At 46.3% G+C, this 19,468-nt stretch overlaps 1 protein-coding gene across 1 annotated transcript; it reads left to right on the plus strand.

The window, feature by feature from the left end:
* The first annotated feature begins 287 nt into the window (after positions 1–287).
* Positions 288–2,312, plus strand: LOC132232582 (protein FAM47E-like). The gene has a single exon (XM_059691953.1). The coding sequence runs from the start codon at positions 288–290 to the stop codon at positions 2,310–2,312; it is 2,025 nt and encodes a 674-aa protein (XP_059547936.1).
* Positions 2,313–19,468: the final 17,156 nt, after the last annotated feature.

The raw sequence follows: 19,468 nt of genomic DNA on the forward strand, positions 1-19,468 counted from the left end.
CCCCTTGATTTCCAAATAGCCTCAAACTGGAATCAATCCAAAAGTCCATCAAAAGATGAATGGGTAGCTGAACTGTGGTGTGCCCATACATGGGAACAGTTCTCTACCACAAACAGGAAAGCAACCTTGCAGGCCATCCCGGGACAATGCAGGCTGTGCAGGGGCGCGTGCTCACCCGCCTCGGGAAAGAATAAGAGCGCGGCCGCAACCGGCAACGGTCTCTTAGCGACTGAGCGGCAGGGACAACAAACTACTGAGGCCCCTGGTCGCCCTGGGTCAAGGGCACCATGGCGGGCCAGCAGTGGCCCTTACCGGAGCCCCACAAAAGGTGGCTGTTAAAGTCGGACCTGAGGAAGAAGGCGCTCATAGAGTCGGGGCTGATCAAGCGGTGGCTGTCAGGGCCGAAGCTGGACAAGAAGCCGGAGCTCAACAAGAAGTGGCTGCTAGGGCCGGGGCCGCTGGAGCCCTTGCCCCTGGGCATGAAATGTAAGCCCTGGTTCAAGGACAGGGACAAGTTGCCTTCCTGCTATTTCTCCAGGCAGAACAACAAGCTTGGGAAGTGCCCCACCTCCATGGACAGCCGGCGGTGGGTATTTGTGAAGGAGGGAGTGGATGACTTCAGAACGGGCTGTCCATCTACTGAAGATGTGATCATTCGTGGCCCTCGGGAGGGCTTTCTCCCCATGATTGCTCATAGAATTCCTCGCCCTCCGCCCAAAAAATTTCACAGGCAGCCGCCCAAGGGAGCAGACCTGTGTTCCAAGCTCTCACTAGCCCAGCAAGCACGGAAGGCCTTTGTAGAGAACATTGAAGCCAGCCTGACCCAGCATCCCTTGGCAAACTGCCCGAATCTGGAGGAAGATCTCCCTCCAGACCTCCTCCTCAAGGTGCTGGAAGTGCTAGATCCTGACAGGGAGCTGGAGGACACGTGGGCTTATTGTGAGGGCGCCAAGGAAAGAAAGAAGGCCCCCACACACCCATGTGAAGAACATCCTGAGGAGGTCAACCTGCAACCTCCTGGGGCACTGAACCTGGAGCCTCCCCAGGCAGCGAACCTGGAACCTCCTGGGGCACTGAACCTGGAGCCTCCCCAGGCAGTGAACCTGGAACCTCCTGGGGCACTGAACCTGGAGCCTCCCCAGGCAGCGAACCTGGAACCTCCTGGGGCACTGAACCTGGAGCCTCCCCAGGCAGCGAACCTGGAACCTCCTGGGGCACTGAACCTGGAGCCTCCCCAGGCAGTGAACCTGGAACCTCCTGGGGCACTGAACCTGGAGCCTCCCCAGGCAGCGAACCTGGAACCTCCTGGGGCACTGAACCTGGAGCCTCCCCAGGCAGTGAACCTGGAACCTCCTGGGGCACTGAACCTGGAGCCTCCCCAGGCAGCGAACCTGGAACCTCCTGGGGCACTGAACCTGGAGCCTCCCCAGGCAGCGAACCTGGAACCTCCTGGGGCACTGAACCTGGAGCCTCCCCAGGCAGCGAACCTGGAACCTCCTGGGGCACTGAACCTGGAGCCTCCCCAGGCAGTCAACCTGGAATCACCCTGGAAGTTGAAACTGGAGCCTCCCGAGGAGGAACCTGAAGAACAAGCCCACGTGGAAACGGCCAAGGAGAGTCTCCTGTCATATTTATTCAGTCTGTTTCCAAAGGAAGACACAAATGCAGCAAGCACAACAGATATCCCCAAAGATCCTGTTTTCCAAAAAGCAAGAAGAACAATTCGTGAATTCTGCAGATGGATCGATGATAAATTTGGAGACATAGGCATTGATGAAGAGTCCATCATGAAAAAGTTTGAAATTGACTTTGAGGGCCCACTCACCCATAATACAGTCAAAATAAAGAAAATAAACCAGCTTCCTTCAAATATAAGGCCCTGCAAACAGCTAGATGAAATAAAGCAGAGAAAATTCTCCCTGCAGGAAGATGACTGGGAAAGGAAACTCCGCAAACAACAAGACCCTTATAAACCCAAACGGGAGAAGATAAGGTATGGAGCATGGTACCTGGACCCCAAATGCTGGAAAAAGCTGGTCAATGACCAGCCTTTTCCTAACCCTAAAGCCGTCCATGACAGGGAATATTGGACCTATCGAAGGCATCTTGAACCAGACGTTATTGATGAACTTTATGGACCAATTGCCTTCAAAGATTTCATTGTAAGCAAGGGCTACAAGATGCCAAGTGTGATTGAGAAGATGTTTTTAAGGAAGGGATGGAAATATGAGTCTGTAAAGACTCCTATACACCGTGTAATGAAACTCCTCTCCAAACCCAAAGAGGATGACTCAGGGGACGAAGAGAATTAGACAATTTTATATTTACTACTCACTTGGCTACTGTCTCTCTCTCATTTTAACATCAGTCAGAATTCACCATGAGTGCCTCACTGTGTATGGACAACTTTGATTCCACAACATCTATAAATTTAACACCTAGTGCTAATAAAAATTTCTAAATGAAAAAAAAAACAATACAGAAACTTTGCAGGCTAGAAGAGGTTGACAAGAAATATTCATTTATGAAAAGCAAGGATTTACAATCAAGATTATTTTACCCAGCAAAGCTATCCTATCCTATATACTAAAACCCAGCGACCAAAATGGTGGAACGACCAGAACGACCAGAGACCAGAACACCACGGCCCCTAGCCCAGGCTGGCCCCGCCCCCCCCCTGCACCCCCAGGGAGCGGTTAGGGGTGCCCCTAAGCAATGCAATAGGGTGTGAGTTTGATAGGGGAAAGTCGAAGAAATAGGAGGGAAGGTCTTAAGGGACTGTGGGGTTGGGGTGGTCAGCCTGGAGTAGGTTTGGAGTGTTCTGGGGAAGGAAGAGGAAGATCTGATTGGAAAATGGCTCAGCACAGTACCTTTCTCGTTGTGAACCAGGATGTCACCAGCCATGGACTGAATGGGTGGTTGTTTCATGAGTGCACTTGGGACTGACATGTTCATGGCAGTGGCAGTACTCCTGAAACTTCACTTCCAAATAGTAAACAGCTATCAACGTCAAAGAACAGAAAAATCCTCTCCAACTAGAGGCCCTGGATATTGCAATGGAACTGAAGGAAACACCACTTAAGGAGGAGCTAGAAAAACCAGAAGTATGTGACCAGAGGATTGTGGGATTGTGGAGGACGCCTGGGCACCTACTGCTAGAATGTGAGCCTATTATTGTGCATGTACATAGTCAGCCCTATAGTCCTCAGTCTCACAGTATTTGGACGTGACTTCTGGCGGGAAATTATTTCAATTGAGATTTTCTGTTCCCTTGAGGTGAGGAAGATCGGAATTAAAGGTTTTGTTTATTACCTTGGTTTGAAGCAGAGGAAAATGGGATAGTGACGAATAAAAAACTTTGGAGATAGTGAAGGGCAGTTTGTCCAGACTGTTGAGAGCTCAGAATTAGAGTTTAATTGGGATTAAAATCCTGCTAATAGCACCTGATCCTTGAAATCTGAGCACTCTACTGTTAGGTTTTCCAGTCAAGTTTTTGGAGACTGCCTATTAAAGCATTCCTGGTTGGAAAGTGTTTGTATAGAAGCCCGTAAGTTTTAAGTATTTGCTGTATTTACCATGCTTTGCTCTCTGTAAGGAACATGGAATAATATTAAATGCCTCATGTTCTCCAGAAGTTTGAATTTTAAAATAGAAAATAAAGAAGAAATATAAATATTAAATATAAAACAGAAGAAGCTTGAGTTTTAGGGGCAATCAGACAGGCAGGCTAGCAATTAGGGGCGATCAGGCTGGCAGGCGAGTGGTTAAGGGCAATCAGGCAGACAGGCAAGAAGTTAGGAGCCAGTGGTCCCGGATTGCAAGAGAGATGTCTGACTGCTTGTGTAGGCCCGATCCGCAGTGGGATCAGGCCTAAACTGGCAGTCGGACATCCCCCAAAATGTCCTGGATTGTGGGAGGGTGCAGGCCAGGCTGAGAGACACCCCCATGCATGAATTTTGTACACTGGGCCTCTAGTCATTTATAATCAAAGAACATATAAAGAACTTTCCAGTCAAGAGAAAACTAAAAAAGTTCATCACCACCAAACCAGTATTACATGAAATGTTAAAGTGTCTTCTTTAAGAAGAAGAAAAAAGTTAAAAATATGAACAATAAAATGGCAATAAATGCATACCTATCAACAATTGAATCTAAAAAAACCCTAATTAAATAAAAACAGAACAGAAACAGATTCATATATACAGAGATCATTTGACAGTTGCCAGATGGGAGGGGATTTGGGGTAATGAGTGAAAAATGTGAAGGGATTAAGAAGTACAAATTTGTTGTTACAGAATAGCCATGGGGATGCAAAGTATAGCACGGGGAATATAGTCAATAATATTCTAATAACTATGTATGGTGTCAGATGGGTGCAAGATTTATTGGAAGTTGTATAATGTTAATCATTAGAGTGTACACCTGAAATTAATATAGTGTGTTAACTGTAATTGAAAAATTTTAAAAAAAAGATTTAAATTTCAAAAAAAAAGATAAATCCCCATCACCAAGGAGCTCTCTGTGGGACTCTCCCTTGAGCCACAGGAATGACAATATGATTTCCACTTTCTACCCAAGGATGCTTGTAAAGGCAATTTGAAGTCTACAGTCATACAGCTGGCACACACAAAACCATTGGAGCACTTTGGGGCCTGCTCACGTGTCAGGACCGGGGATGGGACCAGCTGCCATTACCACCTGGCATTGAGCCTGTGCTTTCTAAGGATAGCACCACCAGCTGCCTTCTCACCCATCAGAGATGGTCCAGATGCCAGGTCTCCACATCCTCTTGGCTGGCACCTGGCCTGATGAGGCTGCTGGATTTAGCAGCTTAGATTCAGGTGGGAGTTAATTCTCAACATCAGCTTTGCAGCTCTAACCATATACAAAATTGCATTCTTGAGGTTGGTCACCAAAGGGTCTCTCCTTTAAAAGTGGGACATTTTGTTCCATTGTCTTTTGACCAAAACTGAACCCACTTCTCCCAACCCCTTCTTTTTATATTCTCCACCTCATTTTTTAAAAAGAAGACCCCCACCATGCCCCCCTTTTCAGGTGAAATAGGTTTCTTTGATTTAAACTCCTTCAGTCTCAGTTTAATTTTCTTTCCCTAACATACCATATTGGCCTTTACTAATCAATCAGTTTTGTCATACCAGATCAGATGCCTCCCTGAAATGCAGATAAATTGCCTATTATGGAACCATTGTCTACCAATTCTGAGATGTAGTCAGAGAATTCAACCAGATTTGTCAGGCCTGACCTTCTTTTAATGAACTATGCTATGACCAGCCCTTTCTAAATTAAATGCTACTGAGTGGCCTCTCCACACTGGACCCTTAGCTGTCTTCCTATCCACCCCACCTCCCTTTCCCCCAACCCCCTCCAGTCCCCAGCCTTAGACAACAACCTTCCATCGCTAAGGAAGCATCTACATGCAGGGACCTTGACCTGCTTTGACCTGCCTTGACCTCCTCCACTTTGCAGTGGCCCCACTTGTCAGCCAACTCTGTGCCTTGAGGTCAGCCAGGGACAAATTCTCATTCACAGCCTAGAGCCCAGAGAACAGGGGCCCAGATCAAGGACTCTGCCACTTCATACCTCCCTGTCTGCTTTGCTCTTGACCTAGCACCAGCATTACTATTCTCTGACTACATCTCAGAATTGGTAGACAATGGTTCCATAATAGGCAATTTATCTGCATTTCAGGGAGGCATCTGATCTGGTATGACAAAACTAATTGATTAGTACAGTATATTAGCAATCCTACTAACTACTAACAATCCTACTACTAATTATGATCAATAATATAATATCATTGCTCATATTGTGACACATGATCATTACAAATATTTCAATATTAACAACAGTAACAATAGTGTATGTCGCCATGCTGTACCCTTTTATGCTTTGAGCCTTTCACTCCTTCTATCACCTTTGTGACTCAGGTACATTTGTAACAACAGTAGCAACAGCAGCAAACCACAGTGATGAGGAGAAGAGATATTCGAACCTTTTATGTGTTCCAGGCATCTGCTAAATATGAAGATTTCAGTTTCCTCTCCCAATAATCCGGGCACTGAGTCACTTTCTTCTACCAGTAACCCACTACTATTTTTTATTGTCATTATGGTTAAGGAAACTGAGGCTCAGAAAGGTTTTATAACTTTCCTAAGGGAACTCATATCTGGCTCTGAGTTCAAACCTAGGTGTGAAGACTGATTTTTTAAAAATTTATATAGGTTAGGAGCGCTTACATTTAAAGTTCCTAAGTGGAAACTCCGGTGAGCATAGGAATAGGACCTGATGGGACCTCCATGAGGATATTTGCATATTTTAAAGGGTTCAGTGGCACCTCACCCCAAGGGAAGGTGTCCATGCTGGGTGGAATTCCCCGACTGCCTTCCTTCTGCCCATCCCAGCCAAAAGTCTGTACCTGAAGTACCCCTTCCTGAGGGTACCAGACACAATATCATCTTTCTCTTAAACTGACAGTGACAAGCAGTAGGGGAGGGGGGTTGAACTTCACCTGCCTAGTCCTGGCTCCTATTCAACATATCCACTGACAGGTGAGAACCCTGAAATTATCCTAGGACTTTCAGTATCCAGCTATAGGGCAGAAGGTCAGGGAGGCAACGATGTCCGTTGAGAGCGGCTGTGGCTAACTAAACACAGACTTTGGAGACCGACTGACCTAAATCTGTCACTTGCAAGCTGTGTGTCCTTGGGCAAGTGACCTAGATTTTCTGAGGTTCAGTTTGTTGGGGATACTAGTACATTCCATGGGGATGCATATAGAACAGGGAGTAGGAAGTCTGGTAATTTCCCAGTGATTTCTAATACAGGCAGAACTTGGTTTATTGTGTTTCACAGATGTTGCATTTTTTTTTTAAAGAATAGTTTATTGACTTTTTTTCTAGAGGGGGCGGGGAAGGCAGAGAGAGAGAGAAGCATCAATGTGAGAGCGGAACATCGATCGGCTGCCTCCTGCATGCCCCCTACCTGGGATTGAGCCTGCAACCTGGGCATGTGCCATGACCAGGAATCGAACCAGCAACCTTTCAGTGCACAGAACAACACACAACCAACCCAGCCACATGGGCTAGGGCACAGATGTTGCGATTTTTACAAAGTGAAGGCAAGACCATCCCCCAGCCAAAAGATTATGATTTGCTTTATTTCAGAGGTCTGAAAACAAACCCACGATATCTCCAAGGTATGCCTGTAGATGTCTTTCTATCCATCTCTCTCTCTCTCATACACACACACACACACACACACACACACACACACACACACACACAAGAAGGCATCACCACATCTCACACATTAGCCTCTCCATCAGAGGCCCATTATCTCTCCTGTTCAGGTGTTTAATGGAAGCCCCTCTCTCCCCTGACTGGGGAGCTTAATGAATGTGGAATCCTCAGCCTGCCTTAGTGAGCTGGGCATTCCCTTGCAAGGCAGCCTCATTGCCACTGCGAACAGGGTAATATTTTCCCCTTTCTTCATATTCTAATGAATAAATGATATTCCCATTGGTTATTTATCTGCTCCTAGAATTTGAATGGAATTCTACTGATAATTACAGCATTTCACCATTTGATAGGAAATTGGCACCTGGTGCCTGGAGATAATAGCCCAATTCAGTATCTATGAAATATGGAATTTTCTGCTAATTCCTGCCTTGAAATGTGTAAATCATCAGTGGAGTTGGTTATTAAAATTCAGGAGTTGAAAGACCTGGGGCTAGGGGGAGTGGCACTCCTTACTTAAGATGATAGGAACAGTAATGACTGGACCGGCCCTCTCGGCCCGGGAAGGCTCAGAGCAGCTCAGCGGCAAGGAAGGCTCTTGGTAATGTGCTTATCCAGGGGGCTCAGCCCACAGACCTGTGGGCGATCATCGGAACCTGCAGAAATGGGAGACAGCAGCTAGTCACAGGATAAAGGCGTGGGCTTTGGGGTCAGGCAGATCAGGCTGGGATTCTAACTGTGTGTATCTGGAGGCCACTCTGAGCCTCCATTTCTGTGCAATAAATAACTGCTTTCTATTTAACCTTTAAATTAACCTAAGATGAAATCCATACATTGCTCATCCATTCATTTAATGACAATTCACTACAGATCATCCTTGGCAGACACTGTGCTGGGAGCTGGGGTGCAGTGGGGAGCAAAGCCAGGTTTATTCTCTGCTCATGAAGATTATTCATGGAGGGTGGGGTGTGAAGTCTGCCACGATGTCTTCATTGATGCAGAATGAATGTAGAGGCCTAGAAAGGAAAACGGACAAATCGTACCCCCCTCCCTGATTGAGGGGAATGCCTGCCTGCAATTAGCTCCTCATAAGTTTGAATTGGGGAAACTTTTGGGGGTGATGGAAATATTCCATGTTTTGATTGTGGTGATGGACTTACATAACTGTATATGTTTGTCAAAACTCATCAAACCATGCACTTAAAAAGAGGGTTCATTATACTGTACAAAATTCCAGCTCCGTAAACCTGACTTTTAAAGCAAACAAACCCAAACTGCCCCCCTTAGACATTAAACAGGCAGTGTGACAGCCTGGAGTAGTTGCTGGACCTAAAGATTTCACTAACCAGGAACTCAGAACTTGAAGCAGATGACCAGGACTAACACAGGCTTCCTAACCTTGCATGTCAGCATGTGAGGATGCAAAACACTGCCACTCAACGATGCAAAGTTCAGAAACTGCGCTTTGGGAGTGTCGCCCACCTGGGCCTGTTGGCAATAGGGAGAAAAAGGCCATTGGGGAATAATTGTCATAATTATTCATGTCCGCAGCTAAGCTAAAACCCAACCCCAATGCAGGAATGGGGTCTCTTGTCCCCAGCCCTAAAATGTCTTTCCAAGCTACAATGCCATCCCAGGAACAGCTGTAGTGAGGTGGTGGTCGTCCTGCCTCGCTCCTTTACCTCACATTGGCCAGGTCAAGGATTGCAGGCTTCCGTGCCCAGAAGGCGTTTGAATTCAGCAGGTCACTTAATGTCAAGTTCATCTCTCATGATGTTACTTTACCGTGCCCACCTGCACAAACTCTCAAATGCCCTTCCCTCCTCCCTGATTCCTCCTTCCTCCTTCCCGTCCTCCCTCTCAGTCTCTCCTTACTCCTTTTCTCCTTTCCTAGTATTCCCTTCCTTCCCAACTGCCCCTGCACTGCTCTTCCCTGGCACTGCCCTGGGGAAGCTGCTCACAGCTGGAAGGAACTCTGACTCCCTTGCCCTGCCTAGTTTCACGCCCTCCTCCTTGCATGCCCGGGCATGCTGGTAGGCGACATCTCTAGTCAAAGGGCATCTACTTTAATCCCCAATGAACCTGAGCCCATGCAGTCTTGTCACTGCAAAAGAAGCCGTGATGAGGAAATGAGGTAGCATCAGCTGCCTTGATAATCTTGCCTAAGTCCACTGAGCTCAGCACCAGGTAAGTGAGACTCCACATGCACTCGGATGATATTTTCCTCTCTGGGGCCAAGCTTCGAAACTTGCAGGTGGGCAGTGCTGGGCTGGCTACATTCTAACACCCACCTGGACAGTGACCTGGTGCAAGGCAAGGACAATGCTCCATTCTCGCAGTCCCAGGACTTAGTATAGGATTTGTTAAGGGACCATCTTTTACCAGCATCCCTATCTCACCTTAGCTCAACAAAAGGGTCAAGACAGTCCATGGTATCAAGGTGCTTTCAAACCTTTCCACATTTCATGGTTCCCATAGCTTTTCCTGAAACCCAGACAATGTCAGTCCTGAAACCGCAGAGCAGAGCAGGCCAATTCCCTGGCTCTGTTCTTCTCTGTCATGTCTCAGCTCCTTCTAACAGAGTTCAGAGGTGCCTAGTGGCCCTGGCGTTAGCGACGCATCTCTCTAAGCAGCTCTCTCTCTCTCCAAGGCCACCCAAAGGACATCTTTCCCGCCTACCCTTTTGTGATTTTCTTCTCATCCCAACCTTAATCCTTCTCCTGCTCTGATTACTAAGCACACCAGTGTCTGCTGCTTGAGCGGGGAGGACTTGGTTGTGAGATCTATGGGAATGTGCATGAACCTTGTTCAGGGAGAGTGTTCACAGTTGTGCCAGCCGTGTGCGTGCACCTGGCGGGTGAAGGTGTGGGCGGACAGATAGGTGTGTGCTCTCTGAGGCTGGGATGCTGTGGTGACCTCCCTGTGACAGCTCAGCCTTCCTGCCTGTGGAGGGATTTTCCCATCCACGATCTCATTCATTTCTTTAACTACTGACTACAGTGATGGTGATGAGCCACTGGCACCCTGCTACCCACCCCTTTCATGCAGGGACAGGGATGTGGTGAATTTAGTGTCCTGGAGAGATGTTGGGTAAGGTTAAGGCTGTAGGGCTTTGGAACTCTCAGCTGTATCCTTTGTTGCAGAATCAGACACGTCATTATCTATAGCAACGCTCCCTGCAATTCTTTCCACGTTCTTGAAAGTGCCCCGAGTGGCAGTAGGGGGAGGTGGGACTCAGCCACCCACAGCCAGATGGGGGCCAGATGGGGGCGCTTCTTGTCCTGGCTTCTGGCTCCTACTCCCTTGTTCTCACTGCCTCCCAGAGAGAGGACTCTGGCACCCAGCTTCCAGATTCCTAGATGCCCTGGAGGGAGCAAGGGAGGGCATTTGAACCCTCTGTGAAAAGTTCAGGATGAAGGCTTTAGAGATTGGGGGGGGGAATATTTTCTGAAATTATTTTTGAATACTCTGTCTCTCTGCACTTTCCTGCCAGTGTCTCTCTGGCCTTCTGTCTCTGCCTCTCTCTGCTTCCTCCTCTCTCTCCATCTGTATGTGTCTGTCTCTTCACATCTCTGCTTTTCTCTCCATCTGCTTGTGTGTCTGTGAATGTCTTCCTCTCGCTCCCTCCCCGATCCCTTCCCACTCTATCTCCTCCTCAATTCTCCCCATAATTCTTCTCTCTTTGATTCTGTCATAGTCTCCCCTCTCTCCACCTTGAGCACCCCCAACAGAGCTGACAGTCATGGGTATCTTGCCTTTACCTGGGCTCCAAAATGGGCCTCCTTTTCAGCAAGCAGCAGCATCACATGAGATCTGTACCCTTAAAAAACAATGACTCTGGAAAAAAAAATATTTTGGCTTCACATTGCTTAGTCCCACCCATGCTCTACAATTTCCACTCCTCCAGTCCCTGGTTGGAGGACTCTTCATCTTATTTCTCCGGTGCTGGTAAATCTATGTTTCTCACTGAGTGGAGGGCACTTGAGGCTGTCCTGCCTATCAAACGTTTCCCTTACATAGAGCTCAAGCTTGAGGCAACGGCTGAAGACTCCCGAGTAAACAAAAAACCATTGACTTGCACACTTTCAATGGATGACATGTATGGGATGTGAATTATATCTCAGGCAAGTTTTTATAAAAGTAAACCTAAGGAAGATAGAAAGCGTGTTCCATTGTTCTCAGTTCAGCCTTTGATTTTCTTTCATTGAATTTAGAGACATTTGAATTTTTGAGGTGGAGGACTCACAGACACAGAACTTATCCATGACTCCAGATAAATGCATCACAGGGAAACGCAGGCACTGACTTCCACTGAAATCAGCGGGCTCACCTCCACCTGCAAACAAGGGCAGATGCGTGAACGCATAGCAGGCTCGGCCCTCAGTGAGGATTCTCTCCAATGAAGACAGGCTAATTCCTCTCTCCCCCGGGGCTTAGCACAATTGCTCTTCCTCCAGAAGGCTTTGCCTGAACCCCAAGTTTAAAGAATGATCCTTTTATTTATTTATTTTTTTGGCGGGCTGCCCACTTGCCCTGAAAACTTTCTAACAATCATCGTGCTGTACTGTCCCTGGTTTAAGTATCTGTCTTCGCCATAGGATGGTAAGCTCCTGGAATATGGGAGTTAGGTCTGTTACATTTAGTGGGCATGAAATAATTGGGCAAGGGGAGACGAAAGAAAGGAGGAAAGAAGACAAGAGTGAGCAAATAAATAAGGGGACTTGGTATCCAATATGGACATTAAGCTGATCCCAGTCAAATAGGCAACATCCAACATATATTTGTTGAGCACGTGTGTATGATGTTGTGTGTGTCCAACACCATCCTGGGCACTGGAGCCCAGTGGTAACACAACAGACAAGAACCCCTCATGTCATGGAGTTTGCCTTCTAGCCGGGGAAGAAACAGATGATGACGATAAGTCAGTAAACCACGTGGACTCGTAGAAAGTGACACATGTTATGGAGAAACAGAAGAGTGGGGGAGTGCTGGAGAGGCATGTGTGACCACTGGCTAGACATTGTTCCTTGTTCTGTGCTGGCCTGACATCTGTGGGGAGATGGAGGCTCAATAGACAGGGGGAAAGTGGAGCATCTGGCACGGGACTGAGACAGACACAGTGATCACGCTTTGGTGTTCTCTGTGCACCCAAGACTTTAGGCAGGGGTTCCAGGAGCAGAAAGGGAGATGCCTGGGGCTGGGACAGACTGCCTTCTGGCTGGGGAACCAGACCCCGAGTTGGAGCCCATGTTAGCACCACCCCACCCCCATTCCAGTTTTGTAAGCACAAGACTTGGCACATTAAAAGCATAAAAAGGGTTGAAACAAATGGTGCAAACCACAGCTAGAGAAAGAGGAGGCGGGATGAGGCCATGAGGCCAAGCTGATCACAGGCCCCAGGGAGGGGAGAGAGCGCGTGGCCAGCCGCGGGAGGGGTCGCTGCTGCCCAGCTGCTCTCTTTGAACTTGGTATTTTTCCACAGCAAACAGAAGCCCAAAGCTTGTTGGCAGTGGAGCCACATCCCGAGGGTAGAGAGGGCAGAGCAGCTGGCTGAGGGGAGCCAGGCTGGGCTGAAGCAAACACAGGAGGAGGAGGAGGAGCAGGAGGAGGAGGAGGAGAAAGAGGAGGAGGAGGAGGAGAGTTTCAGGGCTTCTTAGTTGGAAGCTCCAGGGGGAGTCAGGGCCAGAGTTAATATTCACCAGGTGCCCTGGCAATCCGGCAATCAGTCATGGGAAGTGAGGGAAGAGCAGGGAAGCAGGTCACCTGAACGTGGTGTGGTCCCTGGAGACCCTGAAGGGGGCTCTGCCAGACATGTGCACAGCGTAGCAGCCAGGGCAATTATCATCAGGATGATAACAGCATCAGCCAGCACTTAGTATTATTTTTTAAATATATTTTGTTGATTTTTTTACAGAAAGGAGGGGAGAGGGATAGAGAAGTAGAAACATCAATGAGAGAGAAACATCGATCAGCTGCCTCCTGCACACCCTCCACCCGGGGATGTGCCCGCAACCAAGGTACATGCCCTTGACCGGAATGGAACCTGGGACCCTTCAGTCCGCAGGGTGACGCTGTATCCTCTGAGCCAAACTAGTTAGGGCTATTTAAATATATATATATATTTCAGAGAGGAAGGGAGAGGGAGAGAGGGAGAGAAACATCAACGATGAGAGAGAATCATTGATTGGCTGCCTCCTGCATGCCCCTCACTGGGGATTGAGCCCATAACCCAGGCATGTGCCCTGACTGAGAATTGAACTGCAACCTCCTAATTCATAGGTCAATGCTCAACCACTGAGCCATGCCAGCCTGGCAGCCAGCACTTATGGAGGAATTGCTTCTAGGACACTGTGCAAAATAAAACATGGATTATCTCACTCATCCTCATAGCAAAACCAGGAATCATTCTGTGAATTATGAATCATTTGGCAACAAATGACCAAAAACCAAACTCGAAATGATGAGAAGCAGAAGGGGAATGTGTCAACTCATGCAACTGAAAACTCCAGGAGTGGCTGGCTGCAGGCATGGCTGGATCCAGGGACTTAAATGTTATAGGGCCCAGTCTTTTTCCTAATCTCTTGGGTCTGCTTCCCATTTCTTGGTACCCTGCTCAGACAGGTTTTCGTGGTAGGAATGGACTGTAGCTACTCAAGCCCACTTCAAGGTAAAGTACAGCAGGCGGAAAAAGTATCTTTTCACTTTCCTGAAGTCCCAGTAAGTCTCATGGCTTCTCATTGGCTCAGATGGGCATCATGAGCCCACGTTTGGCTTCTCATTGGCTTGGACGGGGATCTCGAGCCCATCCTTGAAAAGATTACCGTAGCTGGAGGGCCATCTCGGCTTACACATACTACTCAGTCAGGAGTGGACACTATATCATAATGAATTGGACTGGATGCTCAAATGAGCATTAGAGGTGGTGCTAGAGATAGGTAAATGGCGACAGGTGGTAAAAAATAAAAATGCCCATACTTGGCGCTGTTATCACCTCCGTTTTGTAGATGGGGAAAGTGAGGCTTGGAAAGGTGCAGGCACTTGTCCAAGCAGGTCAGTGGTGGAGCTGAAACAGGAGCTGACATCATCTGTGGCCGCTCTCAGCTCCCAGCCCATCTCTCCCCACCACCAGCTCCTCAGCTCCTGCTGCTTGCTCCCGGGCCCTCCCTCTTTCCTGATGTGTCCTTGGAGCTGCCAAGTCCTCCAAGACACCGGGCAAGCATTAGGGCTGACCTGAAGACAGCAGGAGTTGTCGTGAGGCCACAGGCCCATCAATCCTGTCAGTTTCAGAGGACCATTCCCAAGGCAAAGGGTCACTGATACCATCCTCTCCATCTTCTTTAATGCTAATTACTTTTTTTCCCACGTCAACATAAAAATCATCGTAAATGTCCTCATTAAAGTGGCTGTAATTTCTGGTCGCAGAACCATCAGCTCAGCCTGGGAAAGACTTTCGGGGGAGAAAAGGTTCTCCGAGCCACGATGGCAATTCCGAGTGATTTAGAATATCAAGTTTGTATGATTTTTAATCATTAAAATAGATGTAAAAACATATTTCATACACAATCTTTTATCTTACACTTATTTTTATATTTCTCTATAACAATTTATTGCGATGCATATATCACCATTACATCAGACATTTATGGCTCCATTAAAATTCAATGCCACCATAAATTTGGGCCAGTTAAAGTGGTGACATTTGTAACAGCTTCCACAAGGGCATATTTTATATGTAAAGTGAAACTTTGAGAAGAAACTTTTTGTTAAAGAAACAAAAAAAACACACCTGTGTAGGGTAGGAAAGGGATGCAGGACTTTCCTGTTATCTGAAACACCTAATGCCTACGTATTAAGAAGCCAGACTTTTGCTAAATACTATGCTATTTCCAGTATTTAGGGATTAACGGGAATCCCATGGTAATGCTATCATTGACTAGAAATCCTTCAGCAGCCTCAGACCTGGGAGAATTTTAGAAGTAAGGGAAATAGGAAATCAGATGCCTAAACAAGGCAGTGTCCACAGTGAGAGGTTTTCTGATTCTGGAGCAGAAGAGTTTTGAGGGAGTGGCAGGATGAGGGGCTGTGGTTTTCCATCACTTGGTCCAAGATGATGTGAGCTTCTTCCAGGAAACATGAGATCTCTTCTCTCTCTCTCTCTCTCTCTCTCTCTCTCTCTCTCTCTCTCTCTCTCTCCCTCTCTCTCTCTCTCTTTCTCTCTCTCTCTCTCACTCTCCATCAGAAGGTACTAGAGCAGCCTTTTATGAAGTCTTTTTATCGATGACTTGAAAAGTGGCGATATATTTCTTCTTCTGAAGGAACCTTTATCCTGGAATGCTCCAAAGGAAAGGAACAAGTCCTGATCGCTTCTGCATCCTTGGGCTCTAAGAATATCTGATACACAGTAGACATATATCCACTAACACCTGTATTCAACTTATTGAGACTGATGGGCAAGGCGTCCACATAGAAAACTTTGGTAGTCAATGCCTAACTGGACATGATTGAGGGTCCAGTTCTACAGAACAGAATAGTATCTTATAGGACTTGAGAGAGAGAGAAGTGAGGGCCTGTGAAAACTTGAAGATTCATGGAAGAGTAAGGGGTCAGGTGGGTATGACTTACCCTCCACAAGTATGACAAGGGTTATAGTGGGCAGAAAGAACCTGGAGGGCTAAATTTGAGCAACCTCAGGGACTTCCTGTGGAGAATGACCATCTGGCAGAGGGGTGGGATAAGGTGAAGTTGAGTTTACTCAGCATCACCATCTGTATAACAACACGGACAACAAGCTCTCATTGAGCACGTGTTGTGTTGTGGAGGTTACATGCTATGCATAACAATGCAGATAGCAAAGGATTATTTCCACCTACTGTTAGCCTGGCAAGCTTCTAAGTGCTTTTTTCAGATGAACTCACTTTAATTCTCACAACCACAGTAAGGGTGGGTATTCTGTTGTATTCTGCTGGAGAGAATGGAGAAAGGGATTAGATATGCAGGTTAGAGAGACATTCTCTATTTCTCCAGGAGTGTCTCTGCTCATGAGAAGAAACAGGAGCTGATACACTCATGTCCCAGGGGTAAACTTAATTGGGGTATTGAGTGGACACGTTTTGTTATCCTTTCTGACTAATGCCACTGGCTGTGGGTTGTAATCAAGTGTCATCAGAGGCAATGCCAGCGAGATCCGACAAAGCAGAGTCCTACTAAACCGGATAGCTCCCCTCGAAAGTATGCCCTGTGGAGAGAGGAATTCTTTTCATTCTCACAAGGGGATCAGGACACCTGATAACTGTGCTGTCCAATACAGGAGCCTTAGCCACATGTCTACCCAGCACTTGAAACATGGCTAGTGCCACATATTAAAATGATAACATACAAAGTTCAATTGAGCATCTAAAAAGAATTCCATCTCTTGATTCTTGCTTGTTTTAATGTGACTATTGGGACATTTAGAAGCACATGTGGGGTTGCATTATATTTCAAGCAGACAGCGCTGACTTCGAGTGTTTACCTTCTTTTAGTAGAAAGGACATATCTTATGAAATAAAGACATCTGGGGGGCTCCTTCTTCATCGTGCCACCAACTTCTGGGCGAGGCTGCATTTGTATAAAACTTTGAATCACATCTAACTGGTGTGAATCACATGTCCCCAGAACACCATCTATACCTCCTGCCTTTGCTGGTGCCATGTTCTGTCTCTGGAGTTCTTTTCTGTTATCTCTCACCGTGCTCACCTGGCACACTCCTAGCCATTCTTTAAACCCCATCTCAGAAGCCCCTGCCTACTTGTAGCTGCTCTGTGATTAATTGCTCTGTTCTTTGGGCTCCAACAGCACCTTGAAATTCACTTTCTCTACTACTGCTCTGATTATCTTGTGTGTTTAATCTGTTCATAAACCTATCTCCATAGCAGCTCATGAAATCTCTTGAGGTCAGTAATTTTAAGGTCATCAAAGGCTGCTGGACATGGCTCATATCTGATCACAGGAGCCACTGGGTGTCTGTCTTCCCAACTCCACTTTCAGTAGCTTCATGTTGATAACTTGAAATTGGCCATAGTGGAGTATTTACACCACAGAAATTGGCACACAATGTAAATCAGGAATTTTAATGGAGTGGGAGGAGGGGAGAGCCAGTTCTTAAACATTTATCAGCTCACACTGTTTTGAAGTTGAATAAAATAAAAGGCTTTTGTCATGTGAATCAGTTTCAGAAAACGGTGGTCATTTGGCGGGGGGCGGGGGGGGGATTAGATAGAGAAATGTCACTTTCTCTCAGATCCAGACAGTTTAAGGAGCTCTCTCTGCAGGCTGCAATCTTTAAGCTCTGGTAGAAAGATGATGGATTATACTAAGCGATTATAAAAACTTCCTTCCCAGCTCTAAAATTCACTGATTCTGGGCATTATGCATATCACTTACCAGTAATTAACATTAATAATGCCCTACATTTGTGCAGCCCTTATCTTTCTTTTTCCCCAAAGAGCTTTCATATCCATTATGCCATTTGACACCCCTGTGAAGCAAGATGACTTCTCCACTGAATAGAGCACTTAGTAAGTCCAGCATAGACTTTTGCTTAAAATAAAGCAGATTTGTCTGTAGTTGTCCTTGGTCTGAAAGGGGATAGGGGCCACAGGATGAAGTGGAACAAAATTTTCTGAGTCTAGGCACTACAAGCTCTGAGGGGGGGCAAGACACTTACCTAAAGCACTGCAGGTACAGGCTAGCAGAGCCTTGCAAGTTCCAGGACAGCATTGATGATGAGGGACATGGGGGGTTGGTAGTGGCCAGAAGAATTGAAAAATAGTGTCTCAACTACTCTAACAGAAGGAAAACATATACTGAGTCAAAATTAGAGGTCTTATGTTTGATCCCAATCCTCTGAACGTTAAAACCACTTGCAGGACTTCCTTCCATTTCACCACTCACTGAGCCATTGGGCTCTCAGAATCACAGCACTGAGCTTTTTGGGAGATAGTTTGCTTCATGGATCACAGAAGCAAACTCTCCTTTCCCCTCAGAGAGTGATCTCTCACATTGAAGATGAACAGGCATTTTACAAAGGTTTCAGTAAAGGTTGGTAACTCAGCTCTTTGAATTACCTGTGATGTGAGGACCTTCTTAGGAGGCTAAGGAGGAACAATTTAGACAAACTGGATCTAGAACTTCTCTCACTCCTCCACTTTGGATGCATGCAACTTTGAGATGCATATTGTATTTCAGAGTGGACACAGAAGTATATTGAGAGGAAAAGAACTTGCATAGATCATTGTCCGGAAAGAGTGTCCATGTGTGTGTGTTAAACTTTAATAATGGCCTTCCTTTGATATGCCTCAGTTCTTATAACATGCTTATAATAATTCTAGAAATAAGTATTTTTTGTGCCATTATGTAGAATGTTTAAGAGAAAAAAAATCTTGGATGGTTTAAGTTGTCTATAAACTCTATTCTTTGCAGACTAGTTATTATTTTACTATTTATTCTCAATAATTTTTTAATATGATTGTACAGAGTTTTGACTGCATTTTTCACCTGTGAGTTATGTCTCTGTTTCCATATGGCAGAGCAAATCCCTCCAATATGTACAGTGGTGGTGTTTCTCTCTCTGAGACCTGTGTACAAGACTTGTTCTCTAATAGTGCTGGAACCAGCTCCCACTAGCTGCCAAGAGCCTATTGTTAAAGTTTAAGGAAATCTGCCAGGTGATTGATGTCATATTGGCAGCTCAGCTGAAATTGGCCGTAGTGGGAGTATCTACACCATGGAAACTAGAAAATGCTTCCCCCAGAGAGCTGGTTGTTAAGCACTTACTAGCACACCACTGCTATTCTCTACTTAAGGTACTGCTGCATTATGCCATTCGATCTCATTTAATTTTAATATTCATGGAGAAATGGACAACTGTGTTGAGGTCATAGTCTTAATAGGAAAACCAAAGGACTGAACCCTGCAAGAAAGCAGGAGCAATACAGGATTCTCTATTCATTACCCATTAACCTCTAGGCATTTGGTAACTATCTAAGAGTAGCATATAGCCTTTCCTTTTGTTCCATTTCCTCAGTGGTTCTCAAGCTTTATGAGTATGAGTTGACACACAAGCATTGTTAATGCAAAGCCACTTTATGGGAGTATTAGGGGGATTGAGGGTATTTTGGCCATATAAGTCTTATGCTGGAGCTGGCATAATATGGTAGTTAAAAGCCAGATAC

The sequence above is a fragment of the Myotis daubentonii genome, chromosome 4 (assembly GCF_963259705.1).
Source record: "Myotis daubentonii chromosome 4, mMyoDau2.1, whole genome shotgun sequence".
In the NCBI taxonomy this organism is placed as follows: domain Eukaryota; kingdom Metazoa; phylum Chordata; class Mammalia; order Chiroptera; family Vespertilionidae; genus Myotis; species Myotis daubentonii.

Bases quoted from the DNA above. Each gene is read 5' to 3' on its own strand.
- LOC132232582 (XM_059691953.1), top strand. From the start codon at position 288: ATGGCGGGCCAGCAGTGGCCCTTACCGGAGCCCCACAAAAGGTGGCTG.